The 19,950-nt window shown below is 41.6% G+C and overlaps 2 protein-coding genes across 7 annotated transcripts in view; both read right to left on the bottom strand.

Moving 5' to 3' along the window:
• Positions 1-613: 613 nt before the first annotated feature.
• Positions 614-3,203, bottom strand: LOC135973047 (uncharacterized). The gene is made up of 2 exons (XM_065554425.1): positions 2,226-3,203; positions 614-1,231 (listed from the first exon to the last, which is right to left on the bottom strand). Exons 1-2 carry the CDS (start codon positions 2,800-2,802, stop codon positions 756-758), a joined length of 1,053 nt encoding a protein of 350 aa, XP_065410497.1. The 5' UTR covers positions 2,803-3,203; the 3' UTR covers positions 614-755.
• A 14,292-nt stretch (positions 3,204-17,495) lies between these two features.
• Positions 17,496-19,950, bottom strand: part of KCNT2 (potassium sodium-activated channel subfamily T member 2) — a 298,580-nt gene continuing 296,125 nt past the window's right edge. For all 6 annotated transcript variants that reach the window (XM_042840686.2, XM_042840688.2, XM_008164277.4 and 3 more), the window contains one exon: positions 17,496-19,381. In XM_042840686.2, coding sequence (XP_042696620.1) covers positions 19,270-19,381 — 112 coding nt within the window. In that variant the 3' untranslated portion in view covers positions 17,496-19,269. The remainder of the gene's footprint in view (positions 19,382-19,950) is intronic.

The raw sequence follows: 19,950 nt of genomic DNA, 5'->3' as shown, positions 1-19,950 counted from the left end.
TGTGACTTTATTGTTTGTGTACTGAGAAGCTAAACCTGCCCCCGTTTCTTTACCCAGGTAAAGTTGACTATCCTATCCAGTTACATACCCCCTTCACCCCCCCTCCAACACACGTGTCGAAATAAAAATAGTTCTACTTTGTTAAAGCACACCATTTTCTTTAATACTGTTTTCGCGGGAATTTTTTAAAACTGGGACGCAGACTGTGGTGCGGGGCGGGTGTAGTGTTGTGACGCGAATGCAGCTTCTAAACTCAAGGATTGACAGGCTCCTCTGCGGTGGAATGCTTGTTTCAACGGAGCCTGTCAACCCTCCTGATCGGGACTGTGTGTATGGGGGGTCTATTTGACTTTGTGGCAGGGGGAGGATGGTTACAGATCCCATGCTGTGTGGCTCTGTGATCCTGCCTAAGGACCGGCGCTTAAGATCTGTAACTGCCCTCCCCCGCCACAAAGTCACAGAGCAACCCCCCCCCCCCCAACATTACATCAAAACAACCTCCCAGACTAACCGGGGCAACTAGTCACTGCATCACTGCACTGTGTATGTGCCCTGCTGCTGTGCCTGCCCCCGACTATGTACCCTGCCAAAGGAGACTGTCCTGTCCAATTACCAACCCCCTTTCCCCTCCTCCTCCAAAAGAACATGATTGAAACAGTAGTTAACAGAAACGAATTTTTTATTAGCAACTACACATGGCATTGGGAGGTGAAACTTGGACGGGGGCTTGTGTCAGGCGGGAAGGAAAGAACTTTTCAAATTTTGGGAAATGAGAGCCTTCTGCTACTAGAGCTCTCTGCAGGGGTGGAGTGAGACTTAGCAGGGACTCTGCCGCCTCTCCTTCTTTGCACTTTGGGTGAGGTGGGTATGGGACTTGGTGGCGGGGGAGGGCGGTTAGAGATGGACTGCAGCGGGGCTCTGTCCTCCTGCCTCCGTTCCTGCAGAACATCCACAAGGCGCCGGAGCGTGTCCGTTTGCTCCCTCAGTAGTCCAAGCAGCGTTTGAGTCGCCTGCTGGTCTTCCTGCCGCCACCTCTCCTCCCGATCCATGTTGGCTTGGTGCATTCGGGTCAAGTTCTCCCGCCACTGGGTCTGCTGTGCTGCCTGGGCTTGGGAAGAGGCCATAAGCTCAGAGAACATGTCCTCCCGTGTCCTCTTCTTCCTACGCCTAATCCGCGCTAGCCTCTGGGAGTGTGATTCCAGGCTAGGTTGTGAGACAGTCGCAGACGGGGCTGTGGAAATGGGAAAAAGGGAGTGAATTCCTCAGAAAGATAAATGTAGTTGTGAACAAAGAACATAGTCTTTCTCTGTGAACAAGACCATGCACAGCACCTTTCACATGCGCACTCAGCACAAGGTCGAATTCTCGGCCTTCGCATTCAGTGCCTGGGGTCTTGAACAGCACATTTGAGAAGCGAGGCAGCACAACGGAATTTCTGTTGCAGGCAGACATGGTAAGCCGTACACTTGTGGCAGTTTAAAACTTTTATATTACCACTGGCCTCATTTCACATTTAAATCAATGTCAGTCCCTGCTGCCAGCAATCTGGCAAGCGGGAACTCTGCCCCTGTCCCACCCCCTCGCGGCTGTCCCCGGGAACGATCCCTTTCGGCTGCCCCTCTCCCGCCTCCACCGCGTGGCTGCAAACCAGCGGTTACAGTTCTGTAAAGGAACGGGAAAGCAGTCCCAACACTAACATTCCCCTACCTAATTAAAAGCAGGTCACCATGGCCGACATCACCCTGATGAGGATCTCCGAGAGCGACAAAGAGAGAATGCTCCGGGAAAGCCTCCAAAGACCAGGGCCGTATGCCGCCCTGCTGTGCAGAGCAATGATCCCCGAGTACTTGATAATCTCGTGGCGCGGCAACGTGTCGTACTTCGGAGGACCCAATAAGGCCGCTCTCCCCAAGAACCTCATGCAACGGCTTTCAAGTTACCTCCAGGAGAGCTTCATCGAGATGTCCCAGGAGGATTACTGCTCTATCCCCGGACACATAGACCGCATTTTACTGTAGCTGCAGTAGCAGGGAATAAACAGTAGAGCAGCTTGTGCAGGACAATCACTGAAAACCGGACATTGCTAGATTTCTTTTCAAAACTTGCACTGCCCCTTACTAAACCGTTAAGCGCCTAGGGCACACTAATCATGAACAACCCATTCTTTTAATTGTTAATATTCCTGTTTTGTTAAAAATAAATGTTTAGATGTTTACAACACTTACTGGCTGATCCTTCACCAGATTCTGTGTCCGGGGTAACGGCTGGGGACGCTTCGTAGGGGATCTCTGTAAGGGTGATGAAGAGATCCTGGCTGTCGGGGAAATCAGCGTTGTGAGAGCTGCCGACTGCCTCGCCCTCCTCATCTCCTTCCTCATCTTCCCCGTCCCCTAACATGTCCGAGGAACCGGCCGTGGACAGTATCCCATCCTCAGAGTCCACGGTCACTGGTGGGGTAGTGGTGGCGGCAGCACCGAGGATGGAATGCAGTGCCTCGTAGAAACGGGATGTCTGGGGATGGGATCCGGAGCGTCCGTTTGCCTCTTTGGTCTTCTGGTAGCCTTGTCTCAGCTCCTTGATTTTCACGCGGCACTGCGTTGCATCCCGGCTGTATCCTCTCTCTGCCATGTCTTTAGAGATCTTCTCGTAGATCTTTGCATTCCTTCTTTTGGATCGCAGCTCGGAAAGCACGGACTCATCGCCCCACACAGCGATGAGATCCAAGACTTCACGATCAGTCCATGCTGGGGCTCTCTTTCTATTCCCAGACTGCACGGCCATCACTGCTGGAGAGCTCTGCATCGTTGCCAGTGCTGCTGTGCTCGCCACGATGTCCAGACAGGAAATGAGATTCAAACTGGCCAGACAGGAAAAGGAATTCAAATTCAAATTTTCCTGGGGCTTTTCCTGTGTGGCTGGTCAGAGCATCCGAGCTCGCACTGCTGTCCAGAGCGTCAACAGAGTGGTGCACTGTGGGATAGCTCCCGGAGCTATTAGCGTCGATTTCCATCCACACCTAGCCTAATTCGACATGGCCATGTCGAATTTAGCGCTACTCCCCTCGTCGGGGAGGAGTACAGAAGTCGAATTAAAGAGACCTCTATGTCGAACTAAATAGCATCGCAGTGTGGACGGGTGCAGGGTTAATTCGATTTAACGGCGCTAACTTCGACATAAACGCCTAGTGTAGACCAGGCCAGAGACTTGCAGTGAGCTAGAAGTCTGCAGCAAAGCTGTCACTGTCCCCTTCCACAAGGTTCAATATTCATCTTTAAAGCTTTCCATTTTCCCCAGTTAATGCTACCCCAATATATGTTGCATTTCCTATATCAAGTATAGAACATTCTGCAAATGCTGAGGTAATGTTATCTAAATAACTCAGGCAAAACTGGAAAGCTTTTCAGGGCAACCATGGCAGGCCTGATTTCAACCAAGACTTTCCCTTTGTGCCATGGAGCAGAGGGCCCTTCCTAAGCAGTATACTGCCAGTAAACTTATTTTGTCCTGAAAATGTGTAAATTGCAATGTAAAAGGAAGAAATGTAATTTATATCAGCATTTTACTTTTTAACTATCTGACCTAGGCACTGTAATGTGTAAAATTAAATAAAGTTTAAAAGCATGTGAGAGAGAAGAACAATGCTTTTTAAAAAGCATGCTGGTATATTCAGATGGAAAGTATCAAATGTGGAATAGTAGGTATATATTTAGATAATTTATTTGGATAATTCTCAGTTTTCTAATTACTAGTTACTCTGGAGACTGTAATTGTACATTGTTCAACAAAAATGGTGTGTGAATGGAAGCTGAAATTAAAGTAAATTACCAGGAGACCCATCAAGAACTCTAGATTCACTAATTATACCAATTGTTATTTATTTTAACATCTGTTTCAGACTGTTTCTTATTATCATTTATGTGCTCACTATCATTCTTTCACTAGAAGCTTATGCAATATTCCTCTTGCTGACAAAACCCCCCCCCCACAAAATCCTAACTTTCTATGTAAATTAAAAGGACAGAAATTAAAACCTTTCTCAAAATGGCTGACAAACTTGAGGTAGTAAATAGTGTGGCCAACATTTTGCACGCTTTGTACTTTTAAAATAATATAGTAAAATAAAATGCAGAGGATGAATATAAGCACAAAGGGTCATTACTTTAACTGTGCTTGTTTGAATGGCTAAAGAATAAAAGTGGCATGTCAATGAAAGAAGATTTACCCATGCAAATATAAGGAAGATCTTCCCAAGCAGTGTTTGAGAACTATTGGAGGATGATGAATTTAAACAGCAGCATGATTAAGATGAAAGGACTCTGAAAAGCTAATCTGCAAATTCTACAAAGCTAACATTACCATAAGTAGGGGGAAATAAATATGGTAATGTAATAATGGCATATAAAGTGAGCTGAAAGGAAAAGACAAATCTAGTTATTTTCAGAATCTTTTCATACAAGCAGAGCTTCAGATACTACATTTAAAGAATGGCTTGGACTAAATTTTCCTATCTTCAGTGTTCCAGTTAAGTCATTTTTGTTAGGCAATGCCATTTTAGTTTGACAAATGAAGTGAAGGTAGCCATTAAATAAACAGGCAAATCTCTGACTGGAACACAGGAATGTAGGTATTGCCACACTGCTTCAGACTATGGTCCATCTAGTCTAGTATCCTGTCTCCAACAGTGGTCAATACCAGCTGCTTCAGAGGACAGATGTGTAGTAGGCAGATGGGGGATAATCTACCCCTACATAAATCTCATCATGGTCTCTACTAGTTGGAGATTGGCGTAAGCCCTGAAGTGCAAGGTTAAATATCCCTTCCAAAATGTTAATCATTAATTATGATAACCGCATGTTCTTGGTATCCATATAAATATCTAATCCCTTTTTTTAAATCTTTCCATATGTTCTGTGAAAGTATTTCCTTTTATTGGTTTTAAATTTCCCACCTTTTCATTGGGGAGCCCACTGAAAAATATGAAGGCTTAGATCCTGTACCTCCTGACTTGTGTTCTGACCACAAAGGAGACACTGGGTGGGTGAATCTGCCTGTCAAAGGGACACACCTGCCTGGATAGACCTGGAATATATGGCTTTTGTATTGTAGGATTTTGCCCACCTTTCCCTTTGGAACATTTCTATTATGCTCTTAATTTTATTCTAAGTAGGTTTTTATACCACACTCTTCACTGTAGTATCTGAGCACCTTCCGATAGTACATTAAGCAACCTGACTAACATCTGTAATGTGGGGTTTCTTCTCTGATCCTCTCGCCAGGAAAAGAATATGTGTGTGTGTGTGTGTGTGTGTGTGTGTGTGTGTGTGTAATTATACACACAGAGGTTGCTAAATGTTTATGTTAGAGAAGTCAAGGTCAAAAAAAGTCTCTTGCACTTAGAGCTGAGATATGATGTTTGTGGTGGTCCTTAGTTTCTAGGGGAGTTCATTCCACAGTCTCAGACCAGCCCTCAAGAAAGTTCTATCTTCTTCCCAGACATGGTTTACCCCTATTGAAGACTTCCTTTATGGCAGAGGTGTGACGTTGTTGACCATGGTTTTCATTTGGAGTTTTAACTGATGTTTTAGGTACCCTGCACACTTGCCATTGTTCACCTTGAAAGTGAGGGTCAAGACCTTGAACTTTATTTGAAATTCAATGGGAAGCTGGTGTAAGGAGTGGGAGAAAGGTTTGATGTGTTTGGAATAGCCAGTGTTGTTGAGGAGACGCACTGCAGTGTTCTATATCCATTAGAATTTACTAAGCACTGAAGATTTCATCCCAAGATATACTGTATTGTATTCCAGCTGAGAGGTGCTGAAGGTGATGAACTCATTTCTTGTAATCCTGCCTTGAGCAGTATGCAGAAAGGAATTTTAAGAGTGATGTTAACTGTGTCCTTCTGGATTTGGAAGAGCTGCTTGGGGGAAAATGATGCCCCCCTCCCCCCAAGAAAATAAAATACAAATAAAATTATTTTATTTTATTTTACTGTAGGTTTTAATTGAAGAACCAAACCAACTGTTTGACAAGTTTATGGAAAGAAAGAAGTAAGAGTAAATAAAATATTGTCATTTTACTTGTACCTGTGTCATGACACATGCATTAAAGAAACCAGCATGGCAAGATAATTGTTTTAAAAAGGTATGTTACTCTATTTTGTTTTAAATGTGGTCAATTTTACCCTGTAGAACATTTTTCTGTTATGTTGAGTTTTCACTTTTTGAAATGCAAATATTTCTGTTTTACCCCAAAATAATTGGAGGGGAGTTCCTACTTTTATTATTATGAATTTGTGCTGTAATAGCACCTAGGAGTCCTACTCATGAACCAGGACCCCGTTGTGCTAGGTGCTGCAAAAACATAGAATATAAATACAGTCCCTCCCCAAAGAGGTTACAGTTCAAACATTCCCTCTGCTGCAAGCATATGTACATTTCTGTGCTCCTCACACCAGCCCACAGCACAACAATATGCTTGGATTAATTTTACAAAATGTTCATCAACATAGCTTCTTTAATTTACATTATATTGCATTGTTTCGTGGTGTAAAGGACCAAAGGGGGTGGGAGGAGAGAATGTTACATCTTCTGCTACCAGCACAGCCTCTAAAATATATGCATTTCAGAAAGGCAACCTCCAGTTACGAAAAGTAAAACTAGCAGCATTTTTCAAATGCATTACTTAAGAACTGACAAACTCATAGCTGGAAACCAAACTAGCTCACCTGTATGTTAGTTTTGTTCAAAATGTGTATTAGTCTTCTAAGAATGTATTTAGTGTTAGACATTTTGTAATGCTTACAAGTTACTGCATGCATTTATCTCACTTCCATGCTATAAGGAAATATGTAAGATTTGTTTTACAACTTTGGAAATGTTTGCTCTGAACTCTTGAACCCAGGCACAGGGATTGTTCTGCCCCCACCCTCTCCTAAAGGACAGGGCCGGCTCTAGGCACCAACAAAACAAGCAGGTGCTTGGGGCGGCACATTTCTAGGGGGGGGCATTCTGGCACCGTCCATCATAGGCGCCGACTCCGGCGCATGGGGAAAGAGTGCCCCCGCCGCCACAGCTTGCCTCTGCTCCGCCTCCGCCTGCTCCCTTCAGCGCGCCGCCGCCGCTCCGCTTCTCCCTCTCCCTCTCCCTCCCAAAATAGCTGTTTTGCGCAGCAAGGCTGGGAGGGAGGAGAAGCCGACTGGCGGGGTGCTCGGGGAAGGCAGCAGCGGTGGAGCGGAGGTGAGCTGGAGCGGGGAGTGGTTCCTCTACCCCCAGTTACTTCCTGTGCCCCCCTCCCTATCTCACCTCGGCTCTGCCTGCTCCCCTAAATGCGCCGCTGCTCTGCTTCTCCCCCCTCCCTTGCCTGAGAGGGAGGGGGAGAAGCGGCGCAGCAGCGCGCCCGGGGGAGCAGGCGGAGCGGAGGTGAGCTAGGGTGGGAGGACGCGGGGAGCCGCAAGAAGCAATGTGGGGGGGGAAATGTGGCATGCCTGGGGGAGGAGGCGGGGCTGGGGATTTGGGGAAGGGGTTCAGAAGGGGTAGTGTTGGGGCGGGACCGGGGACAGGGGGCCATGAAAAAAAAAGGAGGGGCGGCCAAAAAATTTTTTGCCTGGGGTGGCAAAAATCCTAGAGCTGGCCCTGCTTAAGGAGGCCTATAAAGATTAAATGGGCCATTAAAGAACATCACAAAACATAGGATTGGTGAATGGCCCTACCACACCTTGGAAATGCTACATGCAAGGAAGCACCTGTCATGGATAGGAAGGGTAAAGGTAAAACATGGTCACAAGAAAATTTTTCATGCCTTTGCTGTTTGAACTCTCACAGGGACAGAGACACTAAACTAAGATGGGGGTAACCAGGGGTTACCCGATGTTTGCCTTGAAAGAGATTTTGAATTGACAGGTGTGACGTTATCTGATTAAAATATGACCATATAGATCATTGTTGCAACCATTGTTATATATATGCAGCAAATATTGTAGAAGCGTTGTGGAGTGAGATGTCTATGAAAAGGTTATGATTATTCTATCTGTATGCATGTATCATTTTTGTTTTTGAAGTTATAAGTATTGGCTCTATGCTTGGATTTCAAATGTTTGCTCCTGGGGTAACACTCATGAAGTAATTAGCCAACACATCTTGGAGGGACTATTCAAATTGAGTGGTCCATGGAAAGAACATTTAACTGACAATGGACCTTGGGAGACGCCCATCTACACTTAATGAAATTTCCTGCTGTGACTAGGAGAAATGCATGGACATGTGACTTGCACATGTGACTCCAAACTCCATCTTGTTGCTGTAATTTTCCACAGTAAGAACAATGGGATGCCCTCCACATGACAAAAGCTATAAAAGTCCCTAGAAACACCTCCATTTTGTCTTCAATCCTCCATCTTACCTCTGGAGGAACTTTGCTACAAACTGAAGCTCTGAACAAAGGACTGAATGATCCATCCAAGCTGAGGATGTACTCCAGAGACTTGACTTAAGCCAGCAGTTCACTCCATCACTGCTACAAGCCTGAACCAAGAAATTTGCCATTACTGTATGTAATTGGTTCCTTCAACCAATTTTAACTCTCTTCTTTCTTTCTTTCTTTCTTTCTTTCTTTCTTTCTTTCTTTCTTTCTTTCTTTCTTTCTTTCTTTCTTTCTTTCTTTCTTTCTATGAATAAACCTTTAGATGTTAGATACTAAAGGATTGGCATCAGCGTGATTTTGGGGTAAGATCTAAGTTATACATTGACCTGGGTGTGTGGCTGGGCCTTTGGGATCAGGACAACCTATTAGTTGATGAGACTGTTTGTAAAGAACCACTCATCTCTGAATCCAGTGTTTCTGGTGGTGATATAAGAATTGGACTGCCTGAGGAAACTGCCTTTATGTTTTCTTATTAGCCAGTGTGGTGAAACAGAAGTTTACTTTTGTGGATGGTTTGGTATATCTTATAAAAAAATAACCACCCGTTTAGGGTTGTTTTTGCCTTATTTCCAGGGCTGGCTCCAGGCTCCAGCCGAGCAAGCTCGTGCATGGGGCGGCAGATTCTATGGGGCGGCATTCCCCCCAATCCTAGGGCGGCACGGCCGCTTTTTTGTTTTGTTTTGTTTGCCGATCTGGCCGCCCTATAGGGGGCGGCGGCGCGGAGGAGGGGAGCGCCCTGCTGGGACCAGGCTGCATGCTTCATCTGCCCCAGCTGGTGCCAGGTCTGTAGCAAGCCCGGCAGGACAGCCTGCATCCTTCCCTCCCCGCTGACCGGAGCAGCGCGGAGCCCTCCTGGCAGGGGGCGCGGCGGTTGGGGCCATGTGGCAAGAGCCCCGCTGAAGCCCTGGCCGCCCCCCTTCTCTCTCTCTCCCTCCGCTCTCTCCCCCTCTTCCCCACTAGCCTGGGCACATCTGCAGCGCAGGGAGTCCCCCTGCACCCTGGCTCCGGCCGCCCTGCAGGTTTTTTTTTTTTTTTCCTGCTTTGTCATTCTGGCTGCCCCTATTTTTTTTTTTTTATTTTTGCTTGGGGCGGCAAAAAAACCAGAGCCAGGCCTGCTTATTTCTCAGCAGTTCATCCTTAATTTGGCATCCTCAGTTGTGACCCACTAAGGCACGGTTACAACAGGTCATCACAACTCTATCATCTTTAGGAACCACAGATGGTAACTCATTTGTGTGTATATGCTTGCTATAACCTGTAAATGATTTTTTTGCATAATTAATCAAGGTTTAGTTTATTACAGGATTGGCCACAAGCATTGTCTTTGGCGTTAGATCGGAGATACAAATTGATCTGAGGCATGTGGCTGGTCCCTTTGGATTGGAAATAACCGGAACATTTTGTCATCTTTGGTATAGGTGACCAATTGTCACTAAGTCCAGCTTGCTTGGGTGGCAAGGTAGATGGAGAGTCTAAGGGGACTGTCTGTGACTCCATGGTAAGACTATTATAGTGATCCAGGAGTTCACATTTGTTGCTGGGTTGGTGAAACCTAATTACAGAACACACCACCAGTTTGCGGTATCTGCCCTGTTTTTGACAGTCTGCCCTGAGGCAGGCACTCACAGTTGTGACGCACTCCAGAGAGCATGACTCTGTTAAACTGTGGTTATTGACAACACTGTTGTAAAAATGGTAACTTGGCAATGCCTGTTTATTCTCTCCCAGACTTTCAGGTAATATTTGCTCAGTTTTACAAGTCAGATTTGCAGGTTTTCTAATGCCAACACTGCAAACTTAACCTGGGGCAGGATCTACAAATAAAGCTATGTGCTTTCTGCCTTATACATAATCACGCACAGTTATCTACTTAGAGCCACATAATGTACATCTATACAACGAGATAACATTCTAAAGGAGCTTTTTTTAGTAAGGAGTATTCCTATACTCTGCATTTGAATTCTTAAGCCTGACAGAAAAATGAGTGAGGGCCGGCTATATAAACCCCTGTTCAAGCCACTCCCAGAGAGGGGCCAGGAAACCCCACTGAGTCTATTACATTGTCTATTGTGGGGAAAAGTTTGCCCCCTGGAAAATGTACGGAGCTCAGACAGCATTTTTGCTGAGATCTGTAGAGGCCCTATGCCTCTACAGTGATCATGTACCTATCTGATCTCTCTGGGTAAGTTAGACTGACTTGGTCATTAGCTTGCTTACAGAAATTCTGTGCTTATGTAAGCATTTAAGTAGTGCACAGGCCTTGAGCTGGCCATCTTCATGGGATAAACTGCATCAGATGCAATTACTTGTATTCACATCCAAATATTTGCTAGTCTTCATATAAAAAGTTCAATCGGTTAGCAGAAAAAAAAAACATGTGAGCAATCATACATTGTGAATAAAACAATTCTGACCAAAATGTTTATTTTTTCTTCTAAACTATTTAGCAAACTGTTACATCCAATGAATCCTTTGGCAGAAATCTGGCTTAGGTCGCATGTAACGTGTAAGTAGAAGAAAGGTGAACTTTGCAATGAATATTAGTGAATGAACAAATCCTACAGGGTTCTCACTAGTCTCATTATATCTGGTGACTATTCTTAAAGCCCTAGTTCATGTAGTCATGTGAACTGATGAGAATATGAGCTTACTCTTTTTTTCTCTCTTTTTTTTCTTAGCTGTCACGGTCTTCATACATTTATAGCCTATAAAGCCAAAAGAGCTCATTGTGATAATCTAATTTGACCTCCTGTATAAACACAGGGCACAGAACTTCCCTGAATTAACTTCTGTTTGAACTAAAGCATATCTTTTTTAGAAATGTAAGCAAAGTCAGGATGAGCTCTACCCTGACATCTGGTGGTGAATTATGGCGAGTGTGGAAAAGAACTCCAGGGGCTGATCTTGTTTGCATAGGCACACCCACTTGCTTGGCACGAAACAACAGCAACTCAAAGTGGTTACTTTGGCTGGTGTGGGATCCCCAGTTTTCTCTGTTATTGGGGCAGGAAGAATAAAGTTTTGTTACGCTGATTCTGTGAATCAAGGCCAGTGGAACTGTTGTATGACAGAAGGACTGAGTGAGTCCTTCACCATTACCTAAGTAGCACTTGCTTGACAAGGGGCATGGATTACAAAACCCAGTGAATGGAGAGAGGATGGGGACAGGTATTTGCACCTGATGGTATGGGCCCCCTCTGAGGGCTTGACACACGAATTGCACTACCTCCTCTCTCCACTGTTGAATGTTGGAGCTAGCTTTGATTCCATTAGGAGTCTAGTTACAGACTGCTGAGCTGAATTCACTTTGGGCCAAGGGTGCACTAGCACTGGGGCTCCCCTACTATGAGCTGAAATTGCTAAGAGCTGAAATCACAAAAGATCTAAAGTTCTTAAGAGCTGAGATCACTGAGTGCTGTGTTAACTAGTGGGGGAGCCTGAAGCTATATTGCTAAGCAGCTGGCGGAGCAATTTGTGGGGACGACTGGAGGAGCAGCGCAGGGCTGGTTGGAGCGGCCCAAGGAATGGCGAGCGGAGCGGTTTGCGGGGATGGCTAGAGCAGCTCACAGGTTGGTGAGCGGAGTGGAGCAGCTTGTGGGACGGCAGGAAGTGGACTGGCTCATGGTGAAGGCTGTGGCGGAACCCCATGGAGAGATGGCCGTTATTGAAACGGCATTGCGTTATTGAAATGGAACCCCTAGATACAGAACCCGGCCCTTGTTGCTGCCAACTTAGATGGGCAGAAGGGTTACAGAAAAAACATCCAATCTTGATTTCAAGTGATGGAGAATCCCCCACAACCTTTGGTAAGATGTTCCAATGGTTAATTACCCTCATGGTTAAATGTGTGTCATATTTCTAATGTGAATTTCATAGAATAAAATTAATTAATTAGTCTAGTTTCAACTTCCATCTGTTGGATCTTTTTATATCTTTGTCAACTAGCTTGAAGAGCCCTCTATTAAATTTCTGTTCCCTAAGTAGGTACTTAAAGATTATGATCAAGCCCCTCCCTCCAACCTTCTCTTTGTTAAAATAAACAGATTGAGCTCCTGGACTCTATCAATTTAAGGCATCTTTTCCATTCCTCTAATCATTCTTGTGGTTCTTCTCTGAACCCTCTCCAATTTGTCAACATCCTTTTTGAACGGTGGGCACCGGAACTGCACACAGTATTCTAGTAGTGGTTTCACCAAAGAGGTAAAATAATCTCCCTTTCATTCTCAAGAGTCCCCTGCTTATACAGTCAAGCATTAGCCTTTTTGGATTCAAAGTCAGACTGTGAGCTCATGTTCAGCTGATAATCCAGGAGTTTGATAAACTTGTTCAATAGCGTAGGGCCAAGCATTGATCCCTGAGGGACCCCACAGAAAAGTTTAAAAATATAAACAATGTGTACTCTAGAAGTTCAAAAACCAGAAGGCAAATAAAAAAAAATATTTCTAACTCACAAATCATAACATTATATGATTCATGCATTTTGAAAAATTGGACTTGGCAGTACTGATATTATTCGCAACAAATAATATAACAAGTTTTTTTGTTGCAGTTTTTATCCCATTATTGATCAGATCTTCAGCTCATGTAAATGGACATCGCTTCGTCAGTCAATAGTTACTTAAACCACCTGAGGATCTCTCTCTGTGTATCCAACAGGTGGACTGGGCACACAGAACTGCAACTGCCACTAGCTACTTCTTTTCACAAAGGTCATTTGAATCACATTGGATCCATAGTGCTATCCATTTCAAAATGGATTGGTATCTACTAGGTACATAGGAATGGGAATTACCAACTGGATCAGAGACAAGTTCCATGTAGTCCAAAATCATGCCTCTGTCAGTGGTCTGTACCACATGCTTCAGAGAAAGGTGTAAGAACCCCACAATAGGCAGATGTAGAATAATCTGTTCCCTGCATAGGCTTCTCCCTGGTTAATAATAGTTAGTTTGTTTTAAGCCTTTGAGCATAAGCTTTAATATCCCTTCCAAACTATTTGTTGTCATTTAATCATGATAATAGATTAATTTTGCCATCCTTTGATTTTTTTTTTCAAAAATCATTGACAAATTTGTGCAGAGAAGATCTCAAATTTCTCAGCCCCTCTTTACAACAGTCTGACAAACTACTTCCATATGTCTTCTGTGCTTGCTTGCACAGATCTCCTGAGCTTAACGCACAAACAGCAATTCATGAACTGTCAGGAAATGCCTCACCCCATTAGTCACTACTGCTTCAATGAAAATAAAGGACAGGTTAACAGTTCTGTTGAGCTATGTGGACTGATGTGAATGACTGATTGTATTTATTTTACTGCTTTCCAAGAGTCACTGTTATGCAGTCCACACTCTAATTATAGGCTTAATTCAATAAGATGTACCCTAAACTTGCATTAGTCAATTGGCCCAATCATGCTCCAATTGGCGTCCTTTGCAAAACTCCAATGGAAGAGCTCAATGGGGACTGTGGGTACTCAGTAGTATCTTCAGGATTAAGCTCTATGTAAATGAAGAATGTAATGTATATGTAGTCTCTTTTGTAGGAAGGAGTTCAATAAGCTAAATAGTAACAGGTGACGTATCACTGAAAGAACTCAAATCCTGTTTGATCTGAATGTATAATATAGTCTTTATTACAGTTGGCCTTCTTATCAGTGGGAAGTTGGCCAAGATTTCCACTATTAATTAAGAAAATTATATCTAACTGCCAAATTTCTACTGATATCAATCAGTGAAACAGTTTTTCTTGTTTTCAGATCAAAAGTCATGACTTTGCCATCAGATCTTCACAACTGTAGGGATTTACTCAAGAGGAACTATTGAGATGACTAGAGCCTAAGAGGGTTCAAAAGAGCATTTATTTTTATTTATTTATTTTATATTACTTGTATTATGGTAGTGCCTAGAGGTTCCAGCCAAGATCAGGACTCTATGATGCTGGGCATTGTACAGTTGCATAGTTAGAGAAAGCCCTTACTCCACAGAGTTTAAAATATAAATAGATAGGATAGACAAAGAGAAGGGGAAGCAGATGCATGGAAGTTTGCCCAAGATCAAAGAAAATGAGGGCAAGAGATGGCAATTTAAACTAGGTCTGTCAAGCGATTAAAAAAAAAATTATCATGATTAATAGCGCGATTTATCGCACTGTTAAAAAATAATAGAATATCATTTATTTAAATATTTTTGGATGTTTTCTACACTTTAAAATATATTGATTTCAATTACAACACAGAATATGAAGTATACAGTGCTCACTTTATATTTATTTCTAATTAAAAATATTTGCAATGTAAAAAAACAAAATAAATAGTATTTTTCAGTTCACCTAATACAATTACTGTAATGCAATCTCTTCCTCATGAAAGTTGAACTTACAAATGTACAACTTGTAAAAAAAACCTGCATCCAAAAATAAAACAATGTAAAATGTTGAGCCAACAAGTCCACTCAGTCCTAATTCTTGTTGAGCCAAGCGCTCAGACAAACAAGTTTGTTTACATTTGCAGGAGATAACATTGCCTGCTTCTTGTTCACAATGTCACATGAAAGTGAGAACAGGCATTCACATGGCACTGTTGTAGCGGCATTGAAAGATATTTGCATGCCAGATGTGCTAAAGAGTCGTATGTCCATTCATGCGTCAACCACCATTGCAGAGGATGTGCATTCATGCTGATGATGGGGTCTGCTCGATAATGATCCAGAACAGAGTGGACCAACGCATGTTTCATCATCTGAGTCAGATGCCACAAGCAGAAGGTTGATTTTCTTTTTTTGTGATTCGGGTTCTGTGGTTTCCACATCGGAGTGTTGCTCTTTTAACACTTCTGAAAGCATGATCCAGAGCTCGTCCCTCTCAGATTTTGGAAGGCACTTCAGATTCTTAACCCTTGGGTCGAGTGCTGTAGCTATCTTTAGAAATCTCACATTGGTACCTTCTTTGCATTTTGTCAAATCTTCAGTGAAAGTGTTCTTAAAACAAACAACATGTGCTGAGCAAGCAACAGAGGGTCCTGTGGCACCTTTAAGACTAACAGACTAACAGCATATGCTTATGCTCCCAATACTTCTGTTAGTCTTAAAGGTGCCACAGGACCCTCTGTTGCTTTTTACAGATTCAGACTAACACGGCTACCCCTCTGATACTTAACATGTGCTGAGTCTACTATAACATGAAATATATAGCAGAATGTGGGTAAAACAGAGCCAGAGACATACAGTTCTCCCCCAAGGAGTTCAGTCACAAATTTTATTAATGCATTATTTTTTTAACAAGTGTCATCAACATGGAAGCATGTCCTCTAGAATGGTGGCCAGAGCATGAAGGGGCATACAAATGTTTAGCATATCTGGCACGTAAATACTTTGCAATTCTGGCTACAACAGTCCCATGCAAACACCTGTTCTCACTTTCTGGTGACATTGTAAATAAGAAGTGGGCAGCATTATCTCCTATAAATTTAAACAAATTTGTTTGTCTTAGTGATTGGCTGAACAAGAAGTAGAACTGAGTGGACTTGTAGTCTCTAAAGTTTTGCACTGTTTTGTTTTTTGAGTGCAGTTATGTAACAAAAAAAAATCTACATTTCTAAGTTGCACTTTCACAATAAAGAGATTGCACTATAGTACTTGTATGAGGGGAATTGAAAAATGGTATTTCTTTTGTTCATCATTTTACAGTGCAAATATTTGTAATATACTTGAAAATGTAGAAAAATATCCAAAATACTGTATTTAATAAATTTCAATTGGTATTCTATTGTTTAACAGTAAAGAAGGGCCTGTTTCATTTGATCTACTTTGTTTATATTTTATTCTTCGGTATCTTCTAGTTGCATTTTCTTTGCTTCACATATCTTGCTTCTGCCTTATAATAAGCCTTGTGAAAGTTACATTGGTTTTTAATTATTATTTGTGTTAGCATATCTCAGAGAAGATTTTCAGTACTCGGGAAAGGCAGTTTTTCTTTTTTTCCAGTAAATGCCTTATACCTGTCTGATTCATTATACCTTTCTTTAATACATTTCTCTAGCAAATGGAAAAAGGAAAATTGTGTCCCTTATGTGATAAGAGATTTATTACACACTCTGTATTCAAATGTTCCTTGGTATTTACCTTCTGAGTAGCTATTGCATGGTGTGACCTTTATTCCATGTCAAAGTGAAATGTTCACTTTTGTTTGTGGATTTAAAACTACATTAGATGTTGTCTCTCAAATTGTAACCATCTTATGATTTTGAATTTATAAAATAGGTTACATTCCATCTATTGGTACTAAGCATAGGATTCTTCCTACATGGCACAGCAAAATAAAAGTGATTTTAGACATCCTTCTCCTCTTTCTTCTGTTGCTGTTGTAACAATTATTCACCTTACAGATGAGATTTGTTCTGAAATACTTCCTCTCTTGAGTCAGACAATGCTTTTATCATACACCGCAAGTGAAAAAGTACATAAACTAGCAAACAAATATTTTGAAAACCATGTGACTTGCACCAATTCCAAGATTATAAACAGCAGTGTAAAAAGTGTTCCATTTGCAGTGTGCACAGAAGAAATTTTAAGTTTGATGCAGCTCCCCTACTCCCTTCAATTATAATGATTTTTTTCTGATAGAAATCATCCTAGGGGAGTATGTATGCAAGAAACAAAACAAATCAAAAACTGACTAGTTTTGTACTCTAATCAGGGCTATTAAAACTAGTTGTAAAGCCAACAGTGATTTGGATAAGTTGAACTGCAGAAAAAAAGGAACTTACATTATATTCTTACACTTAAGAAAATAAAGATTTCAGTTTTAAGTTGTACATACGTTGCTGAATTTAGCTAGTACTGTCACAAAAGAGAATGTTCCTCAAAATATGTTGTGAAATAATAGGAGCTGACATAATATAATGAGTTTATTTAACCAAGAAGTCAATTCATATATCGTAAAAAAAGAAGAGATTTGGATGGAAAGGGGGAGCTGGAAAAATGACCGGGATAGTAACTGGCTGCCTGTCACTGATCAGATGAATGTGACACTAAATTTGACAGGATTATATACAGTAAATTACATTCACATCCATGAATGGCTCATTGAGCAATTTTGGCATTTTTATTTTTCAGGACACACACAACCATATAGCTGCTGTTCCAAATATAGAAAATATAATGTAAACAAGTAGTTAAATATTCTTGCAGACTATTTAATAACTTCTGTACATGTAGGGTTATCAAGGAGTTCAAAGAACATTCAGCATTGCCACTCAATTATATGGCTAGCCTGTAGAATTCTCTTTTAACAGTTTTATATGGATTATTACAGGTGGAACTTCTTTCGCAAATACCTAGACTGTTATTGTTCATGCACAATCTTCCCTTTATTTGAGAGGTGGAGGAGCAAGCATGCAACATTGGAAGACCAGATGCAAGACCCTGTGTATTCCATGGTAACACAACTTTTGGAGCAAGTACCCTGCATTCTCTGCAGACGGGAGATTATGAAGCAGCTACAGTTAATTAATACAATTTTGAGGGATTTTCTTGTATTAGCTATGAAACGAAACTATGTATTTAGTCCAGTGTCCCATCTCATTTAATCAGATGTTCCATTATTTATATTGCATTGTCTCAAATGCTCTTTAATTTTCAAGCTGCATAATTTTATATTGAAAATTCACAACTGGATCAGAAGTTTTTGAGGGGAAACTGGAGGAATTGGCAATTGGATACTAGAGTGAATATTTGGGGCTGTTTCCATCTGCATAGATGTAGGAGGCATTTAGGGTCTGAGATGTGCATTAGCCAGATTTGAAAGTGATATGCCCTTCATTTAATTCTTGAGATTTCAAGTTAACAACCCATTAAGATGAACATGGCCATTTGCACCTCAGCTATCATTCAGATATGTCTGGATAGTCAGGCAGGCAGCATCTTACCAGTTGGTATTGCATCTAGAAGATTTTCTTCACAATCATGAGGGAATAACACTATTCTTGTCTCTAGGGGTGGGTTCTGACACCCATTACTCTTTTAAAACTTCCTCCATTTTGAACAGAGTGTGTGTGTGTGTGTGTGTGTGTGTGTGTGTGTGAGAGAGAGAGAGAGAGAGAGAGAGAGGTTCTGTAAAACCAAAACATCCATGTGTACCTGCCAGGATTTATCCCTTGGAAATCCCTTAGAATAGACCTTGTATGGTTCACTTAGTATGCCCTATGCAAACTGATCTCTGTCTAAACTCAGCAGAACTAATAATCAAATACATTCTAGAGGGCCATATTGGGCCTATAAAATTGGTCTGTTCCAATATAAGTGGACAAAGCGACAAACCTGAAAATGATTTCATGGACTGTGATTCTAGTACATGATCTTGATGGGAGCATTTGAAAGCTATCCTAATAGGAATATTTACTCCTACTAAAATATGCCACTGTATGCATACCAGTGTCTGTGTAGGCATTTTATATGTTTTGCACATTGATATTCTTTCAAGTTATGGGTCAGAGGCTTAGTTAGCGATTCACTATCTCTTTGATAAACATAACATTTAGAAGCAGCAATTAAATTCATGCTGATGGAATTTGTTCTGATTAGATTGTTAAAATGTAATATAGCTTTTCATAATCACTCCATTAATGTGTGACACAGTTCCATTTCCAAAATTACTAGAATAGGCTACAGACATGGCAATCACTTTAGTTTAGAGTACATATTTTCCCAACTTGAATTCTTGCCCACTTATCAGATAGCGTTCTCTCTGGTCCAATTAGATCTGAACAAAATATAAACATTCCATTTTGATTAGATTTCAAAGCAGTTACTGGAAACAATATAAAAATGGTCTCTTATCATCCAGCAGAATAATATATCAAAGTTGTGTTTCCTCTCTGGCGTCTTGTCCAACGGTATTGCAGAAGCTATTTTTTCGGCTGGATGCGGTATTTGGAACGTATGCCAATGGATCGGGTCGGATCAAGTAACTGTAAAAAGAAAAAAGTTGTTATAAAAGCTTGATGTAAATTAGGATAAAATGCATTTGCATGCTTCCCTAGCATGTTATTGCAAAGTTAGTAGTTCAGCTTAAACAGATCTCTTGTACTTGAAAGCTTTACTAAACTGGAAACTTCTTGTATCTCATTACTTCATAGAACTGAGATCACATACCTGTAATTATATGTTTCTTCTGCATTCTGTACTGTAGTTTGGAAACTTGTATGTTTTCATAAAGTAATGGAGCAAAATGTTACTATCACTGAAAATAATGTAACCTTCCTACAATGTTACTTATTGAGTATCATTAAGACCTGATTACATCCCTATATATTTGGGTCAGACAGTAAAATTCCCATTTAATTAATTAAACATACCAGGAAGTGACTTTATGACTTAAATTTGAGTTCAAAGCACGGAGGGATTTTAATCAGGAATTAAACTTCATCCAGTGAATACACTTGAAAAGGGATGCACAATTTTAGATTTATCATTCCATTAAGGCATATTAATACTAGATTTGGAAGAGATCAAAGGATTCAAATCCATGGTGAGCAAC

Source organism: Chrysemys picta, chromosome 8 (assembly GCF_011386835.1).
Source record: "Chrysemys picta bellii isolate R12L10 chromosome 8, ASM1138683v2, whole genome shotgun sequence".
Lineage (NCBI taxonomy): Eukaryota > Metazoa > Chordata > Testudines > Emydidae > Chrysemys > Chrysemys picta.
The sequence above is the reverse complement of the archived record's forward strand: the minus strand, read 5'-3'. Positions and strand labels throughout refer to the sequence as shown.

Bases quoted from the DNA above. Each gene is read 5' to 3' on its own strand.
- LOC135973047 (XM_065554425.1), bottom strand. From the start codon at position 2,802: ATGCAGAGCTCTCCAGCAGTGATGGCCGTGCAGTCTGGGAATAGAAAG. The intron at 1,232-2,225 runs GTAAGTGTTGTA...CCATTTCCACAG, and splicing joins ATCTGGTGAAGGATCAGCCA to CCCCGTCTGCGACTGTCTCA.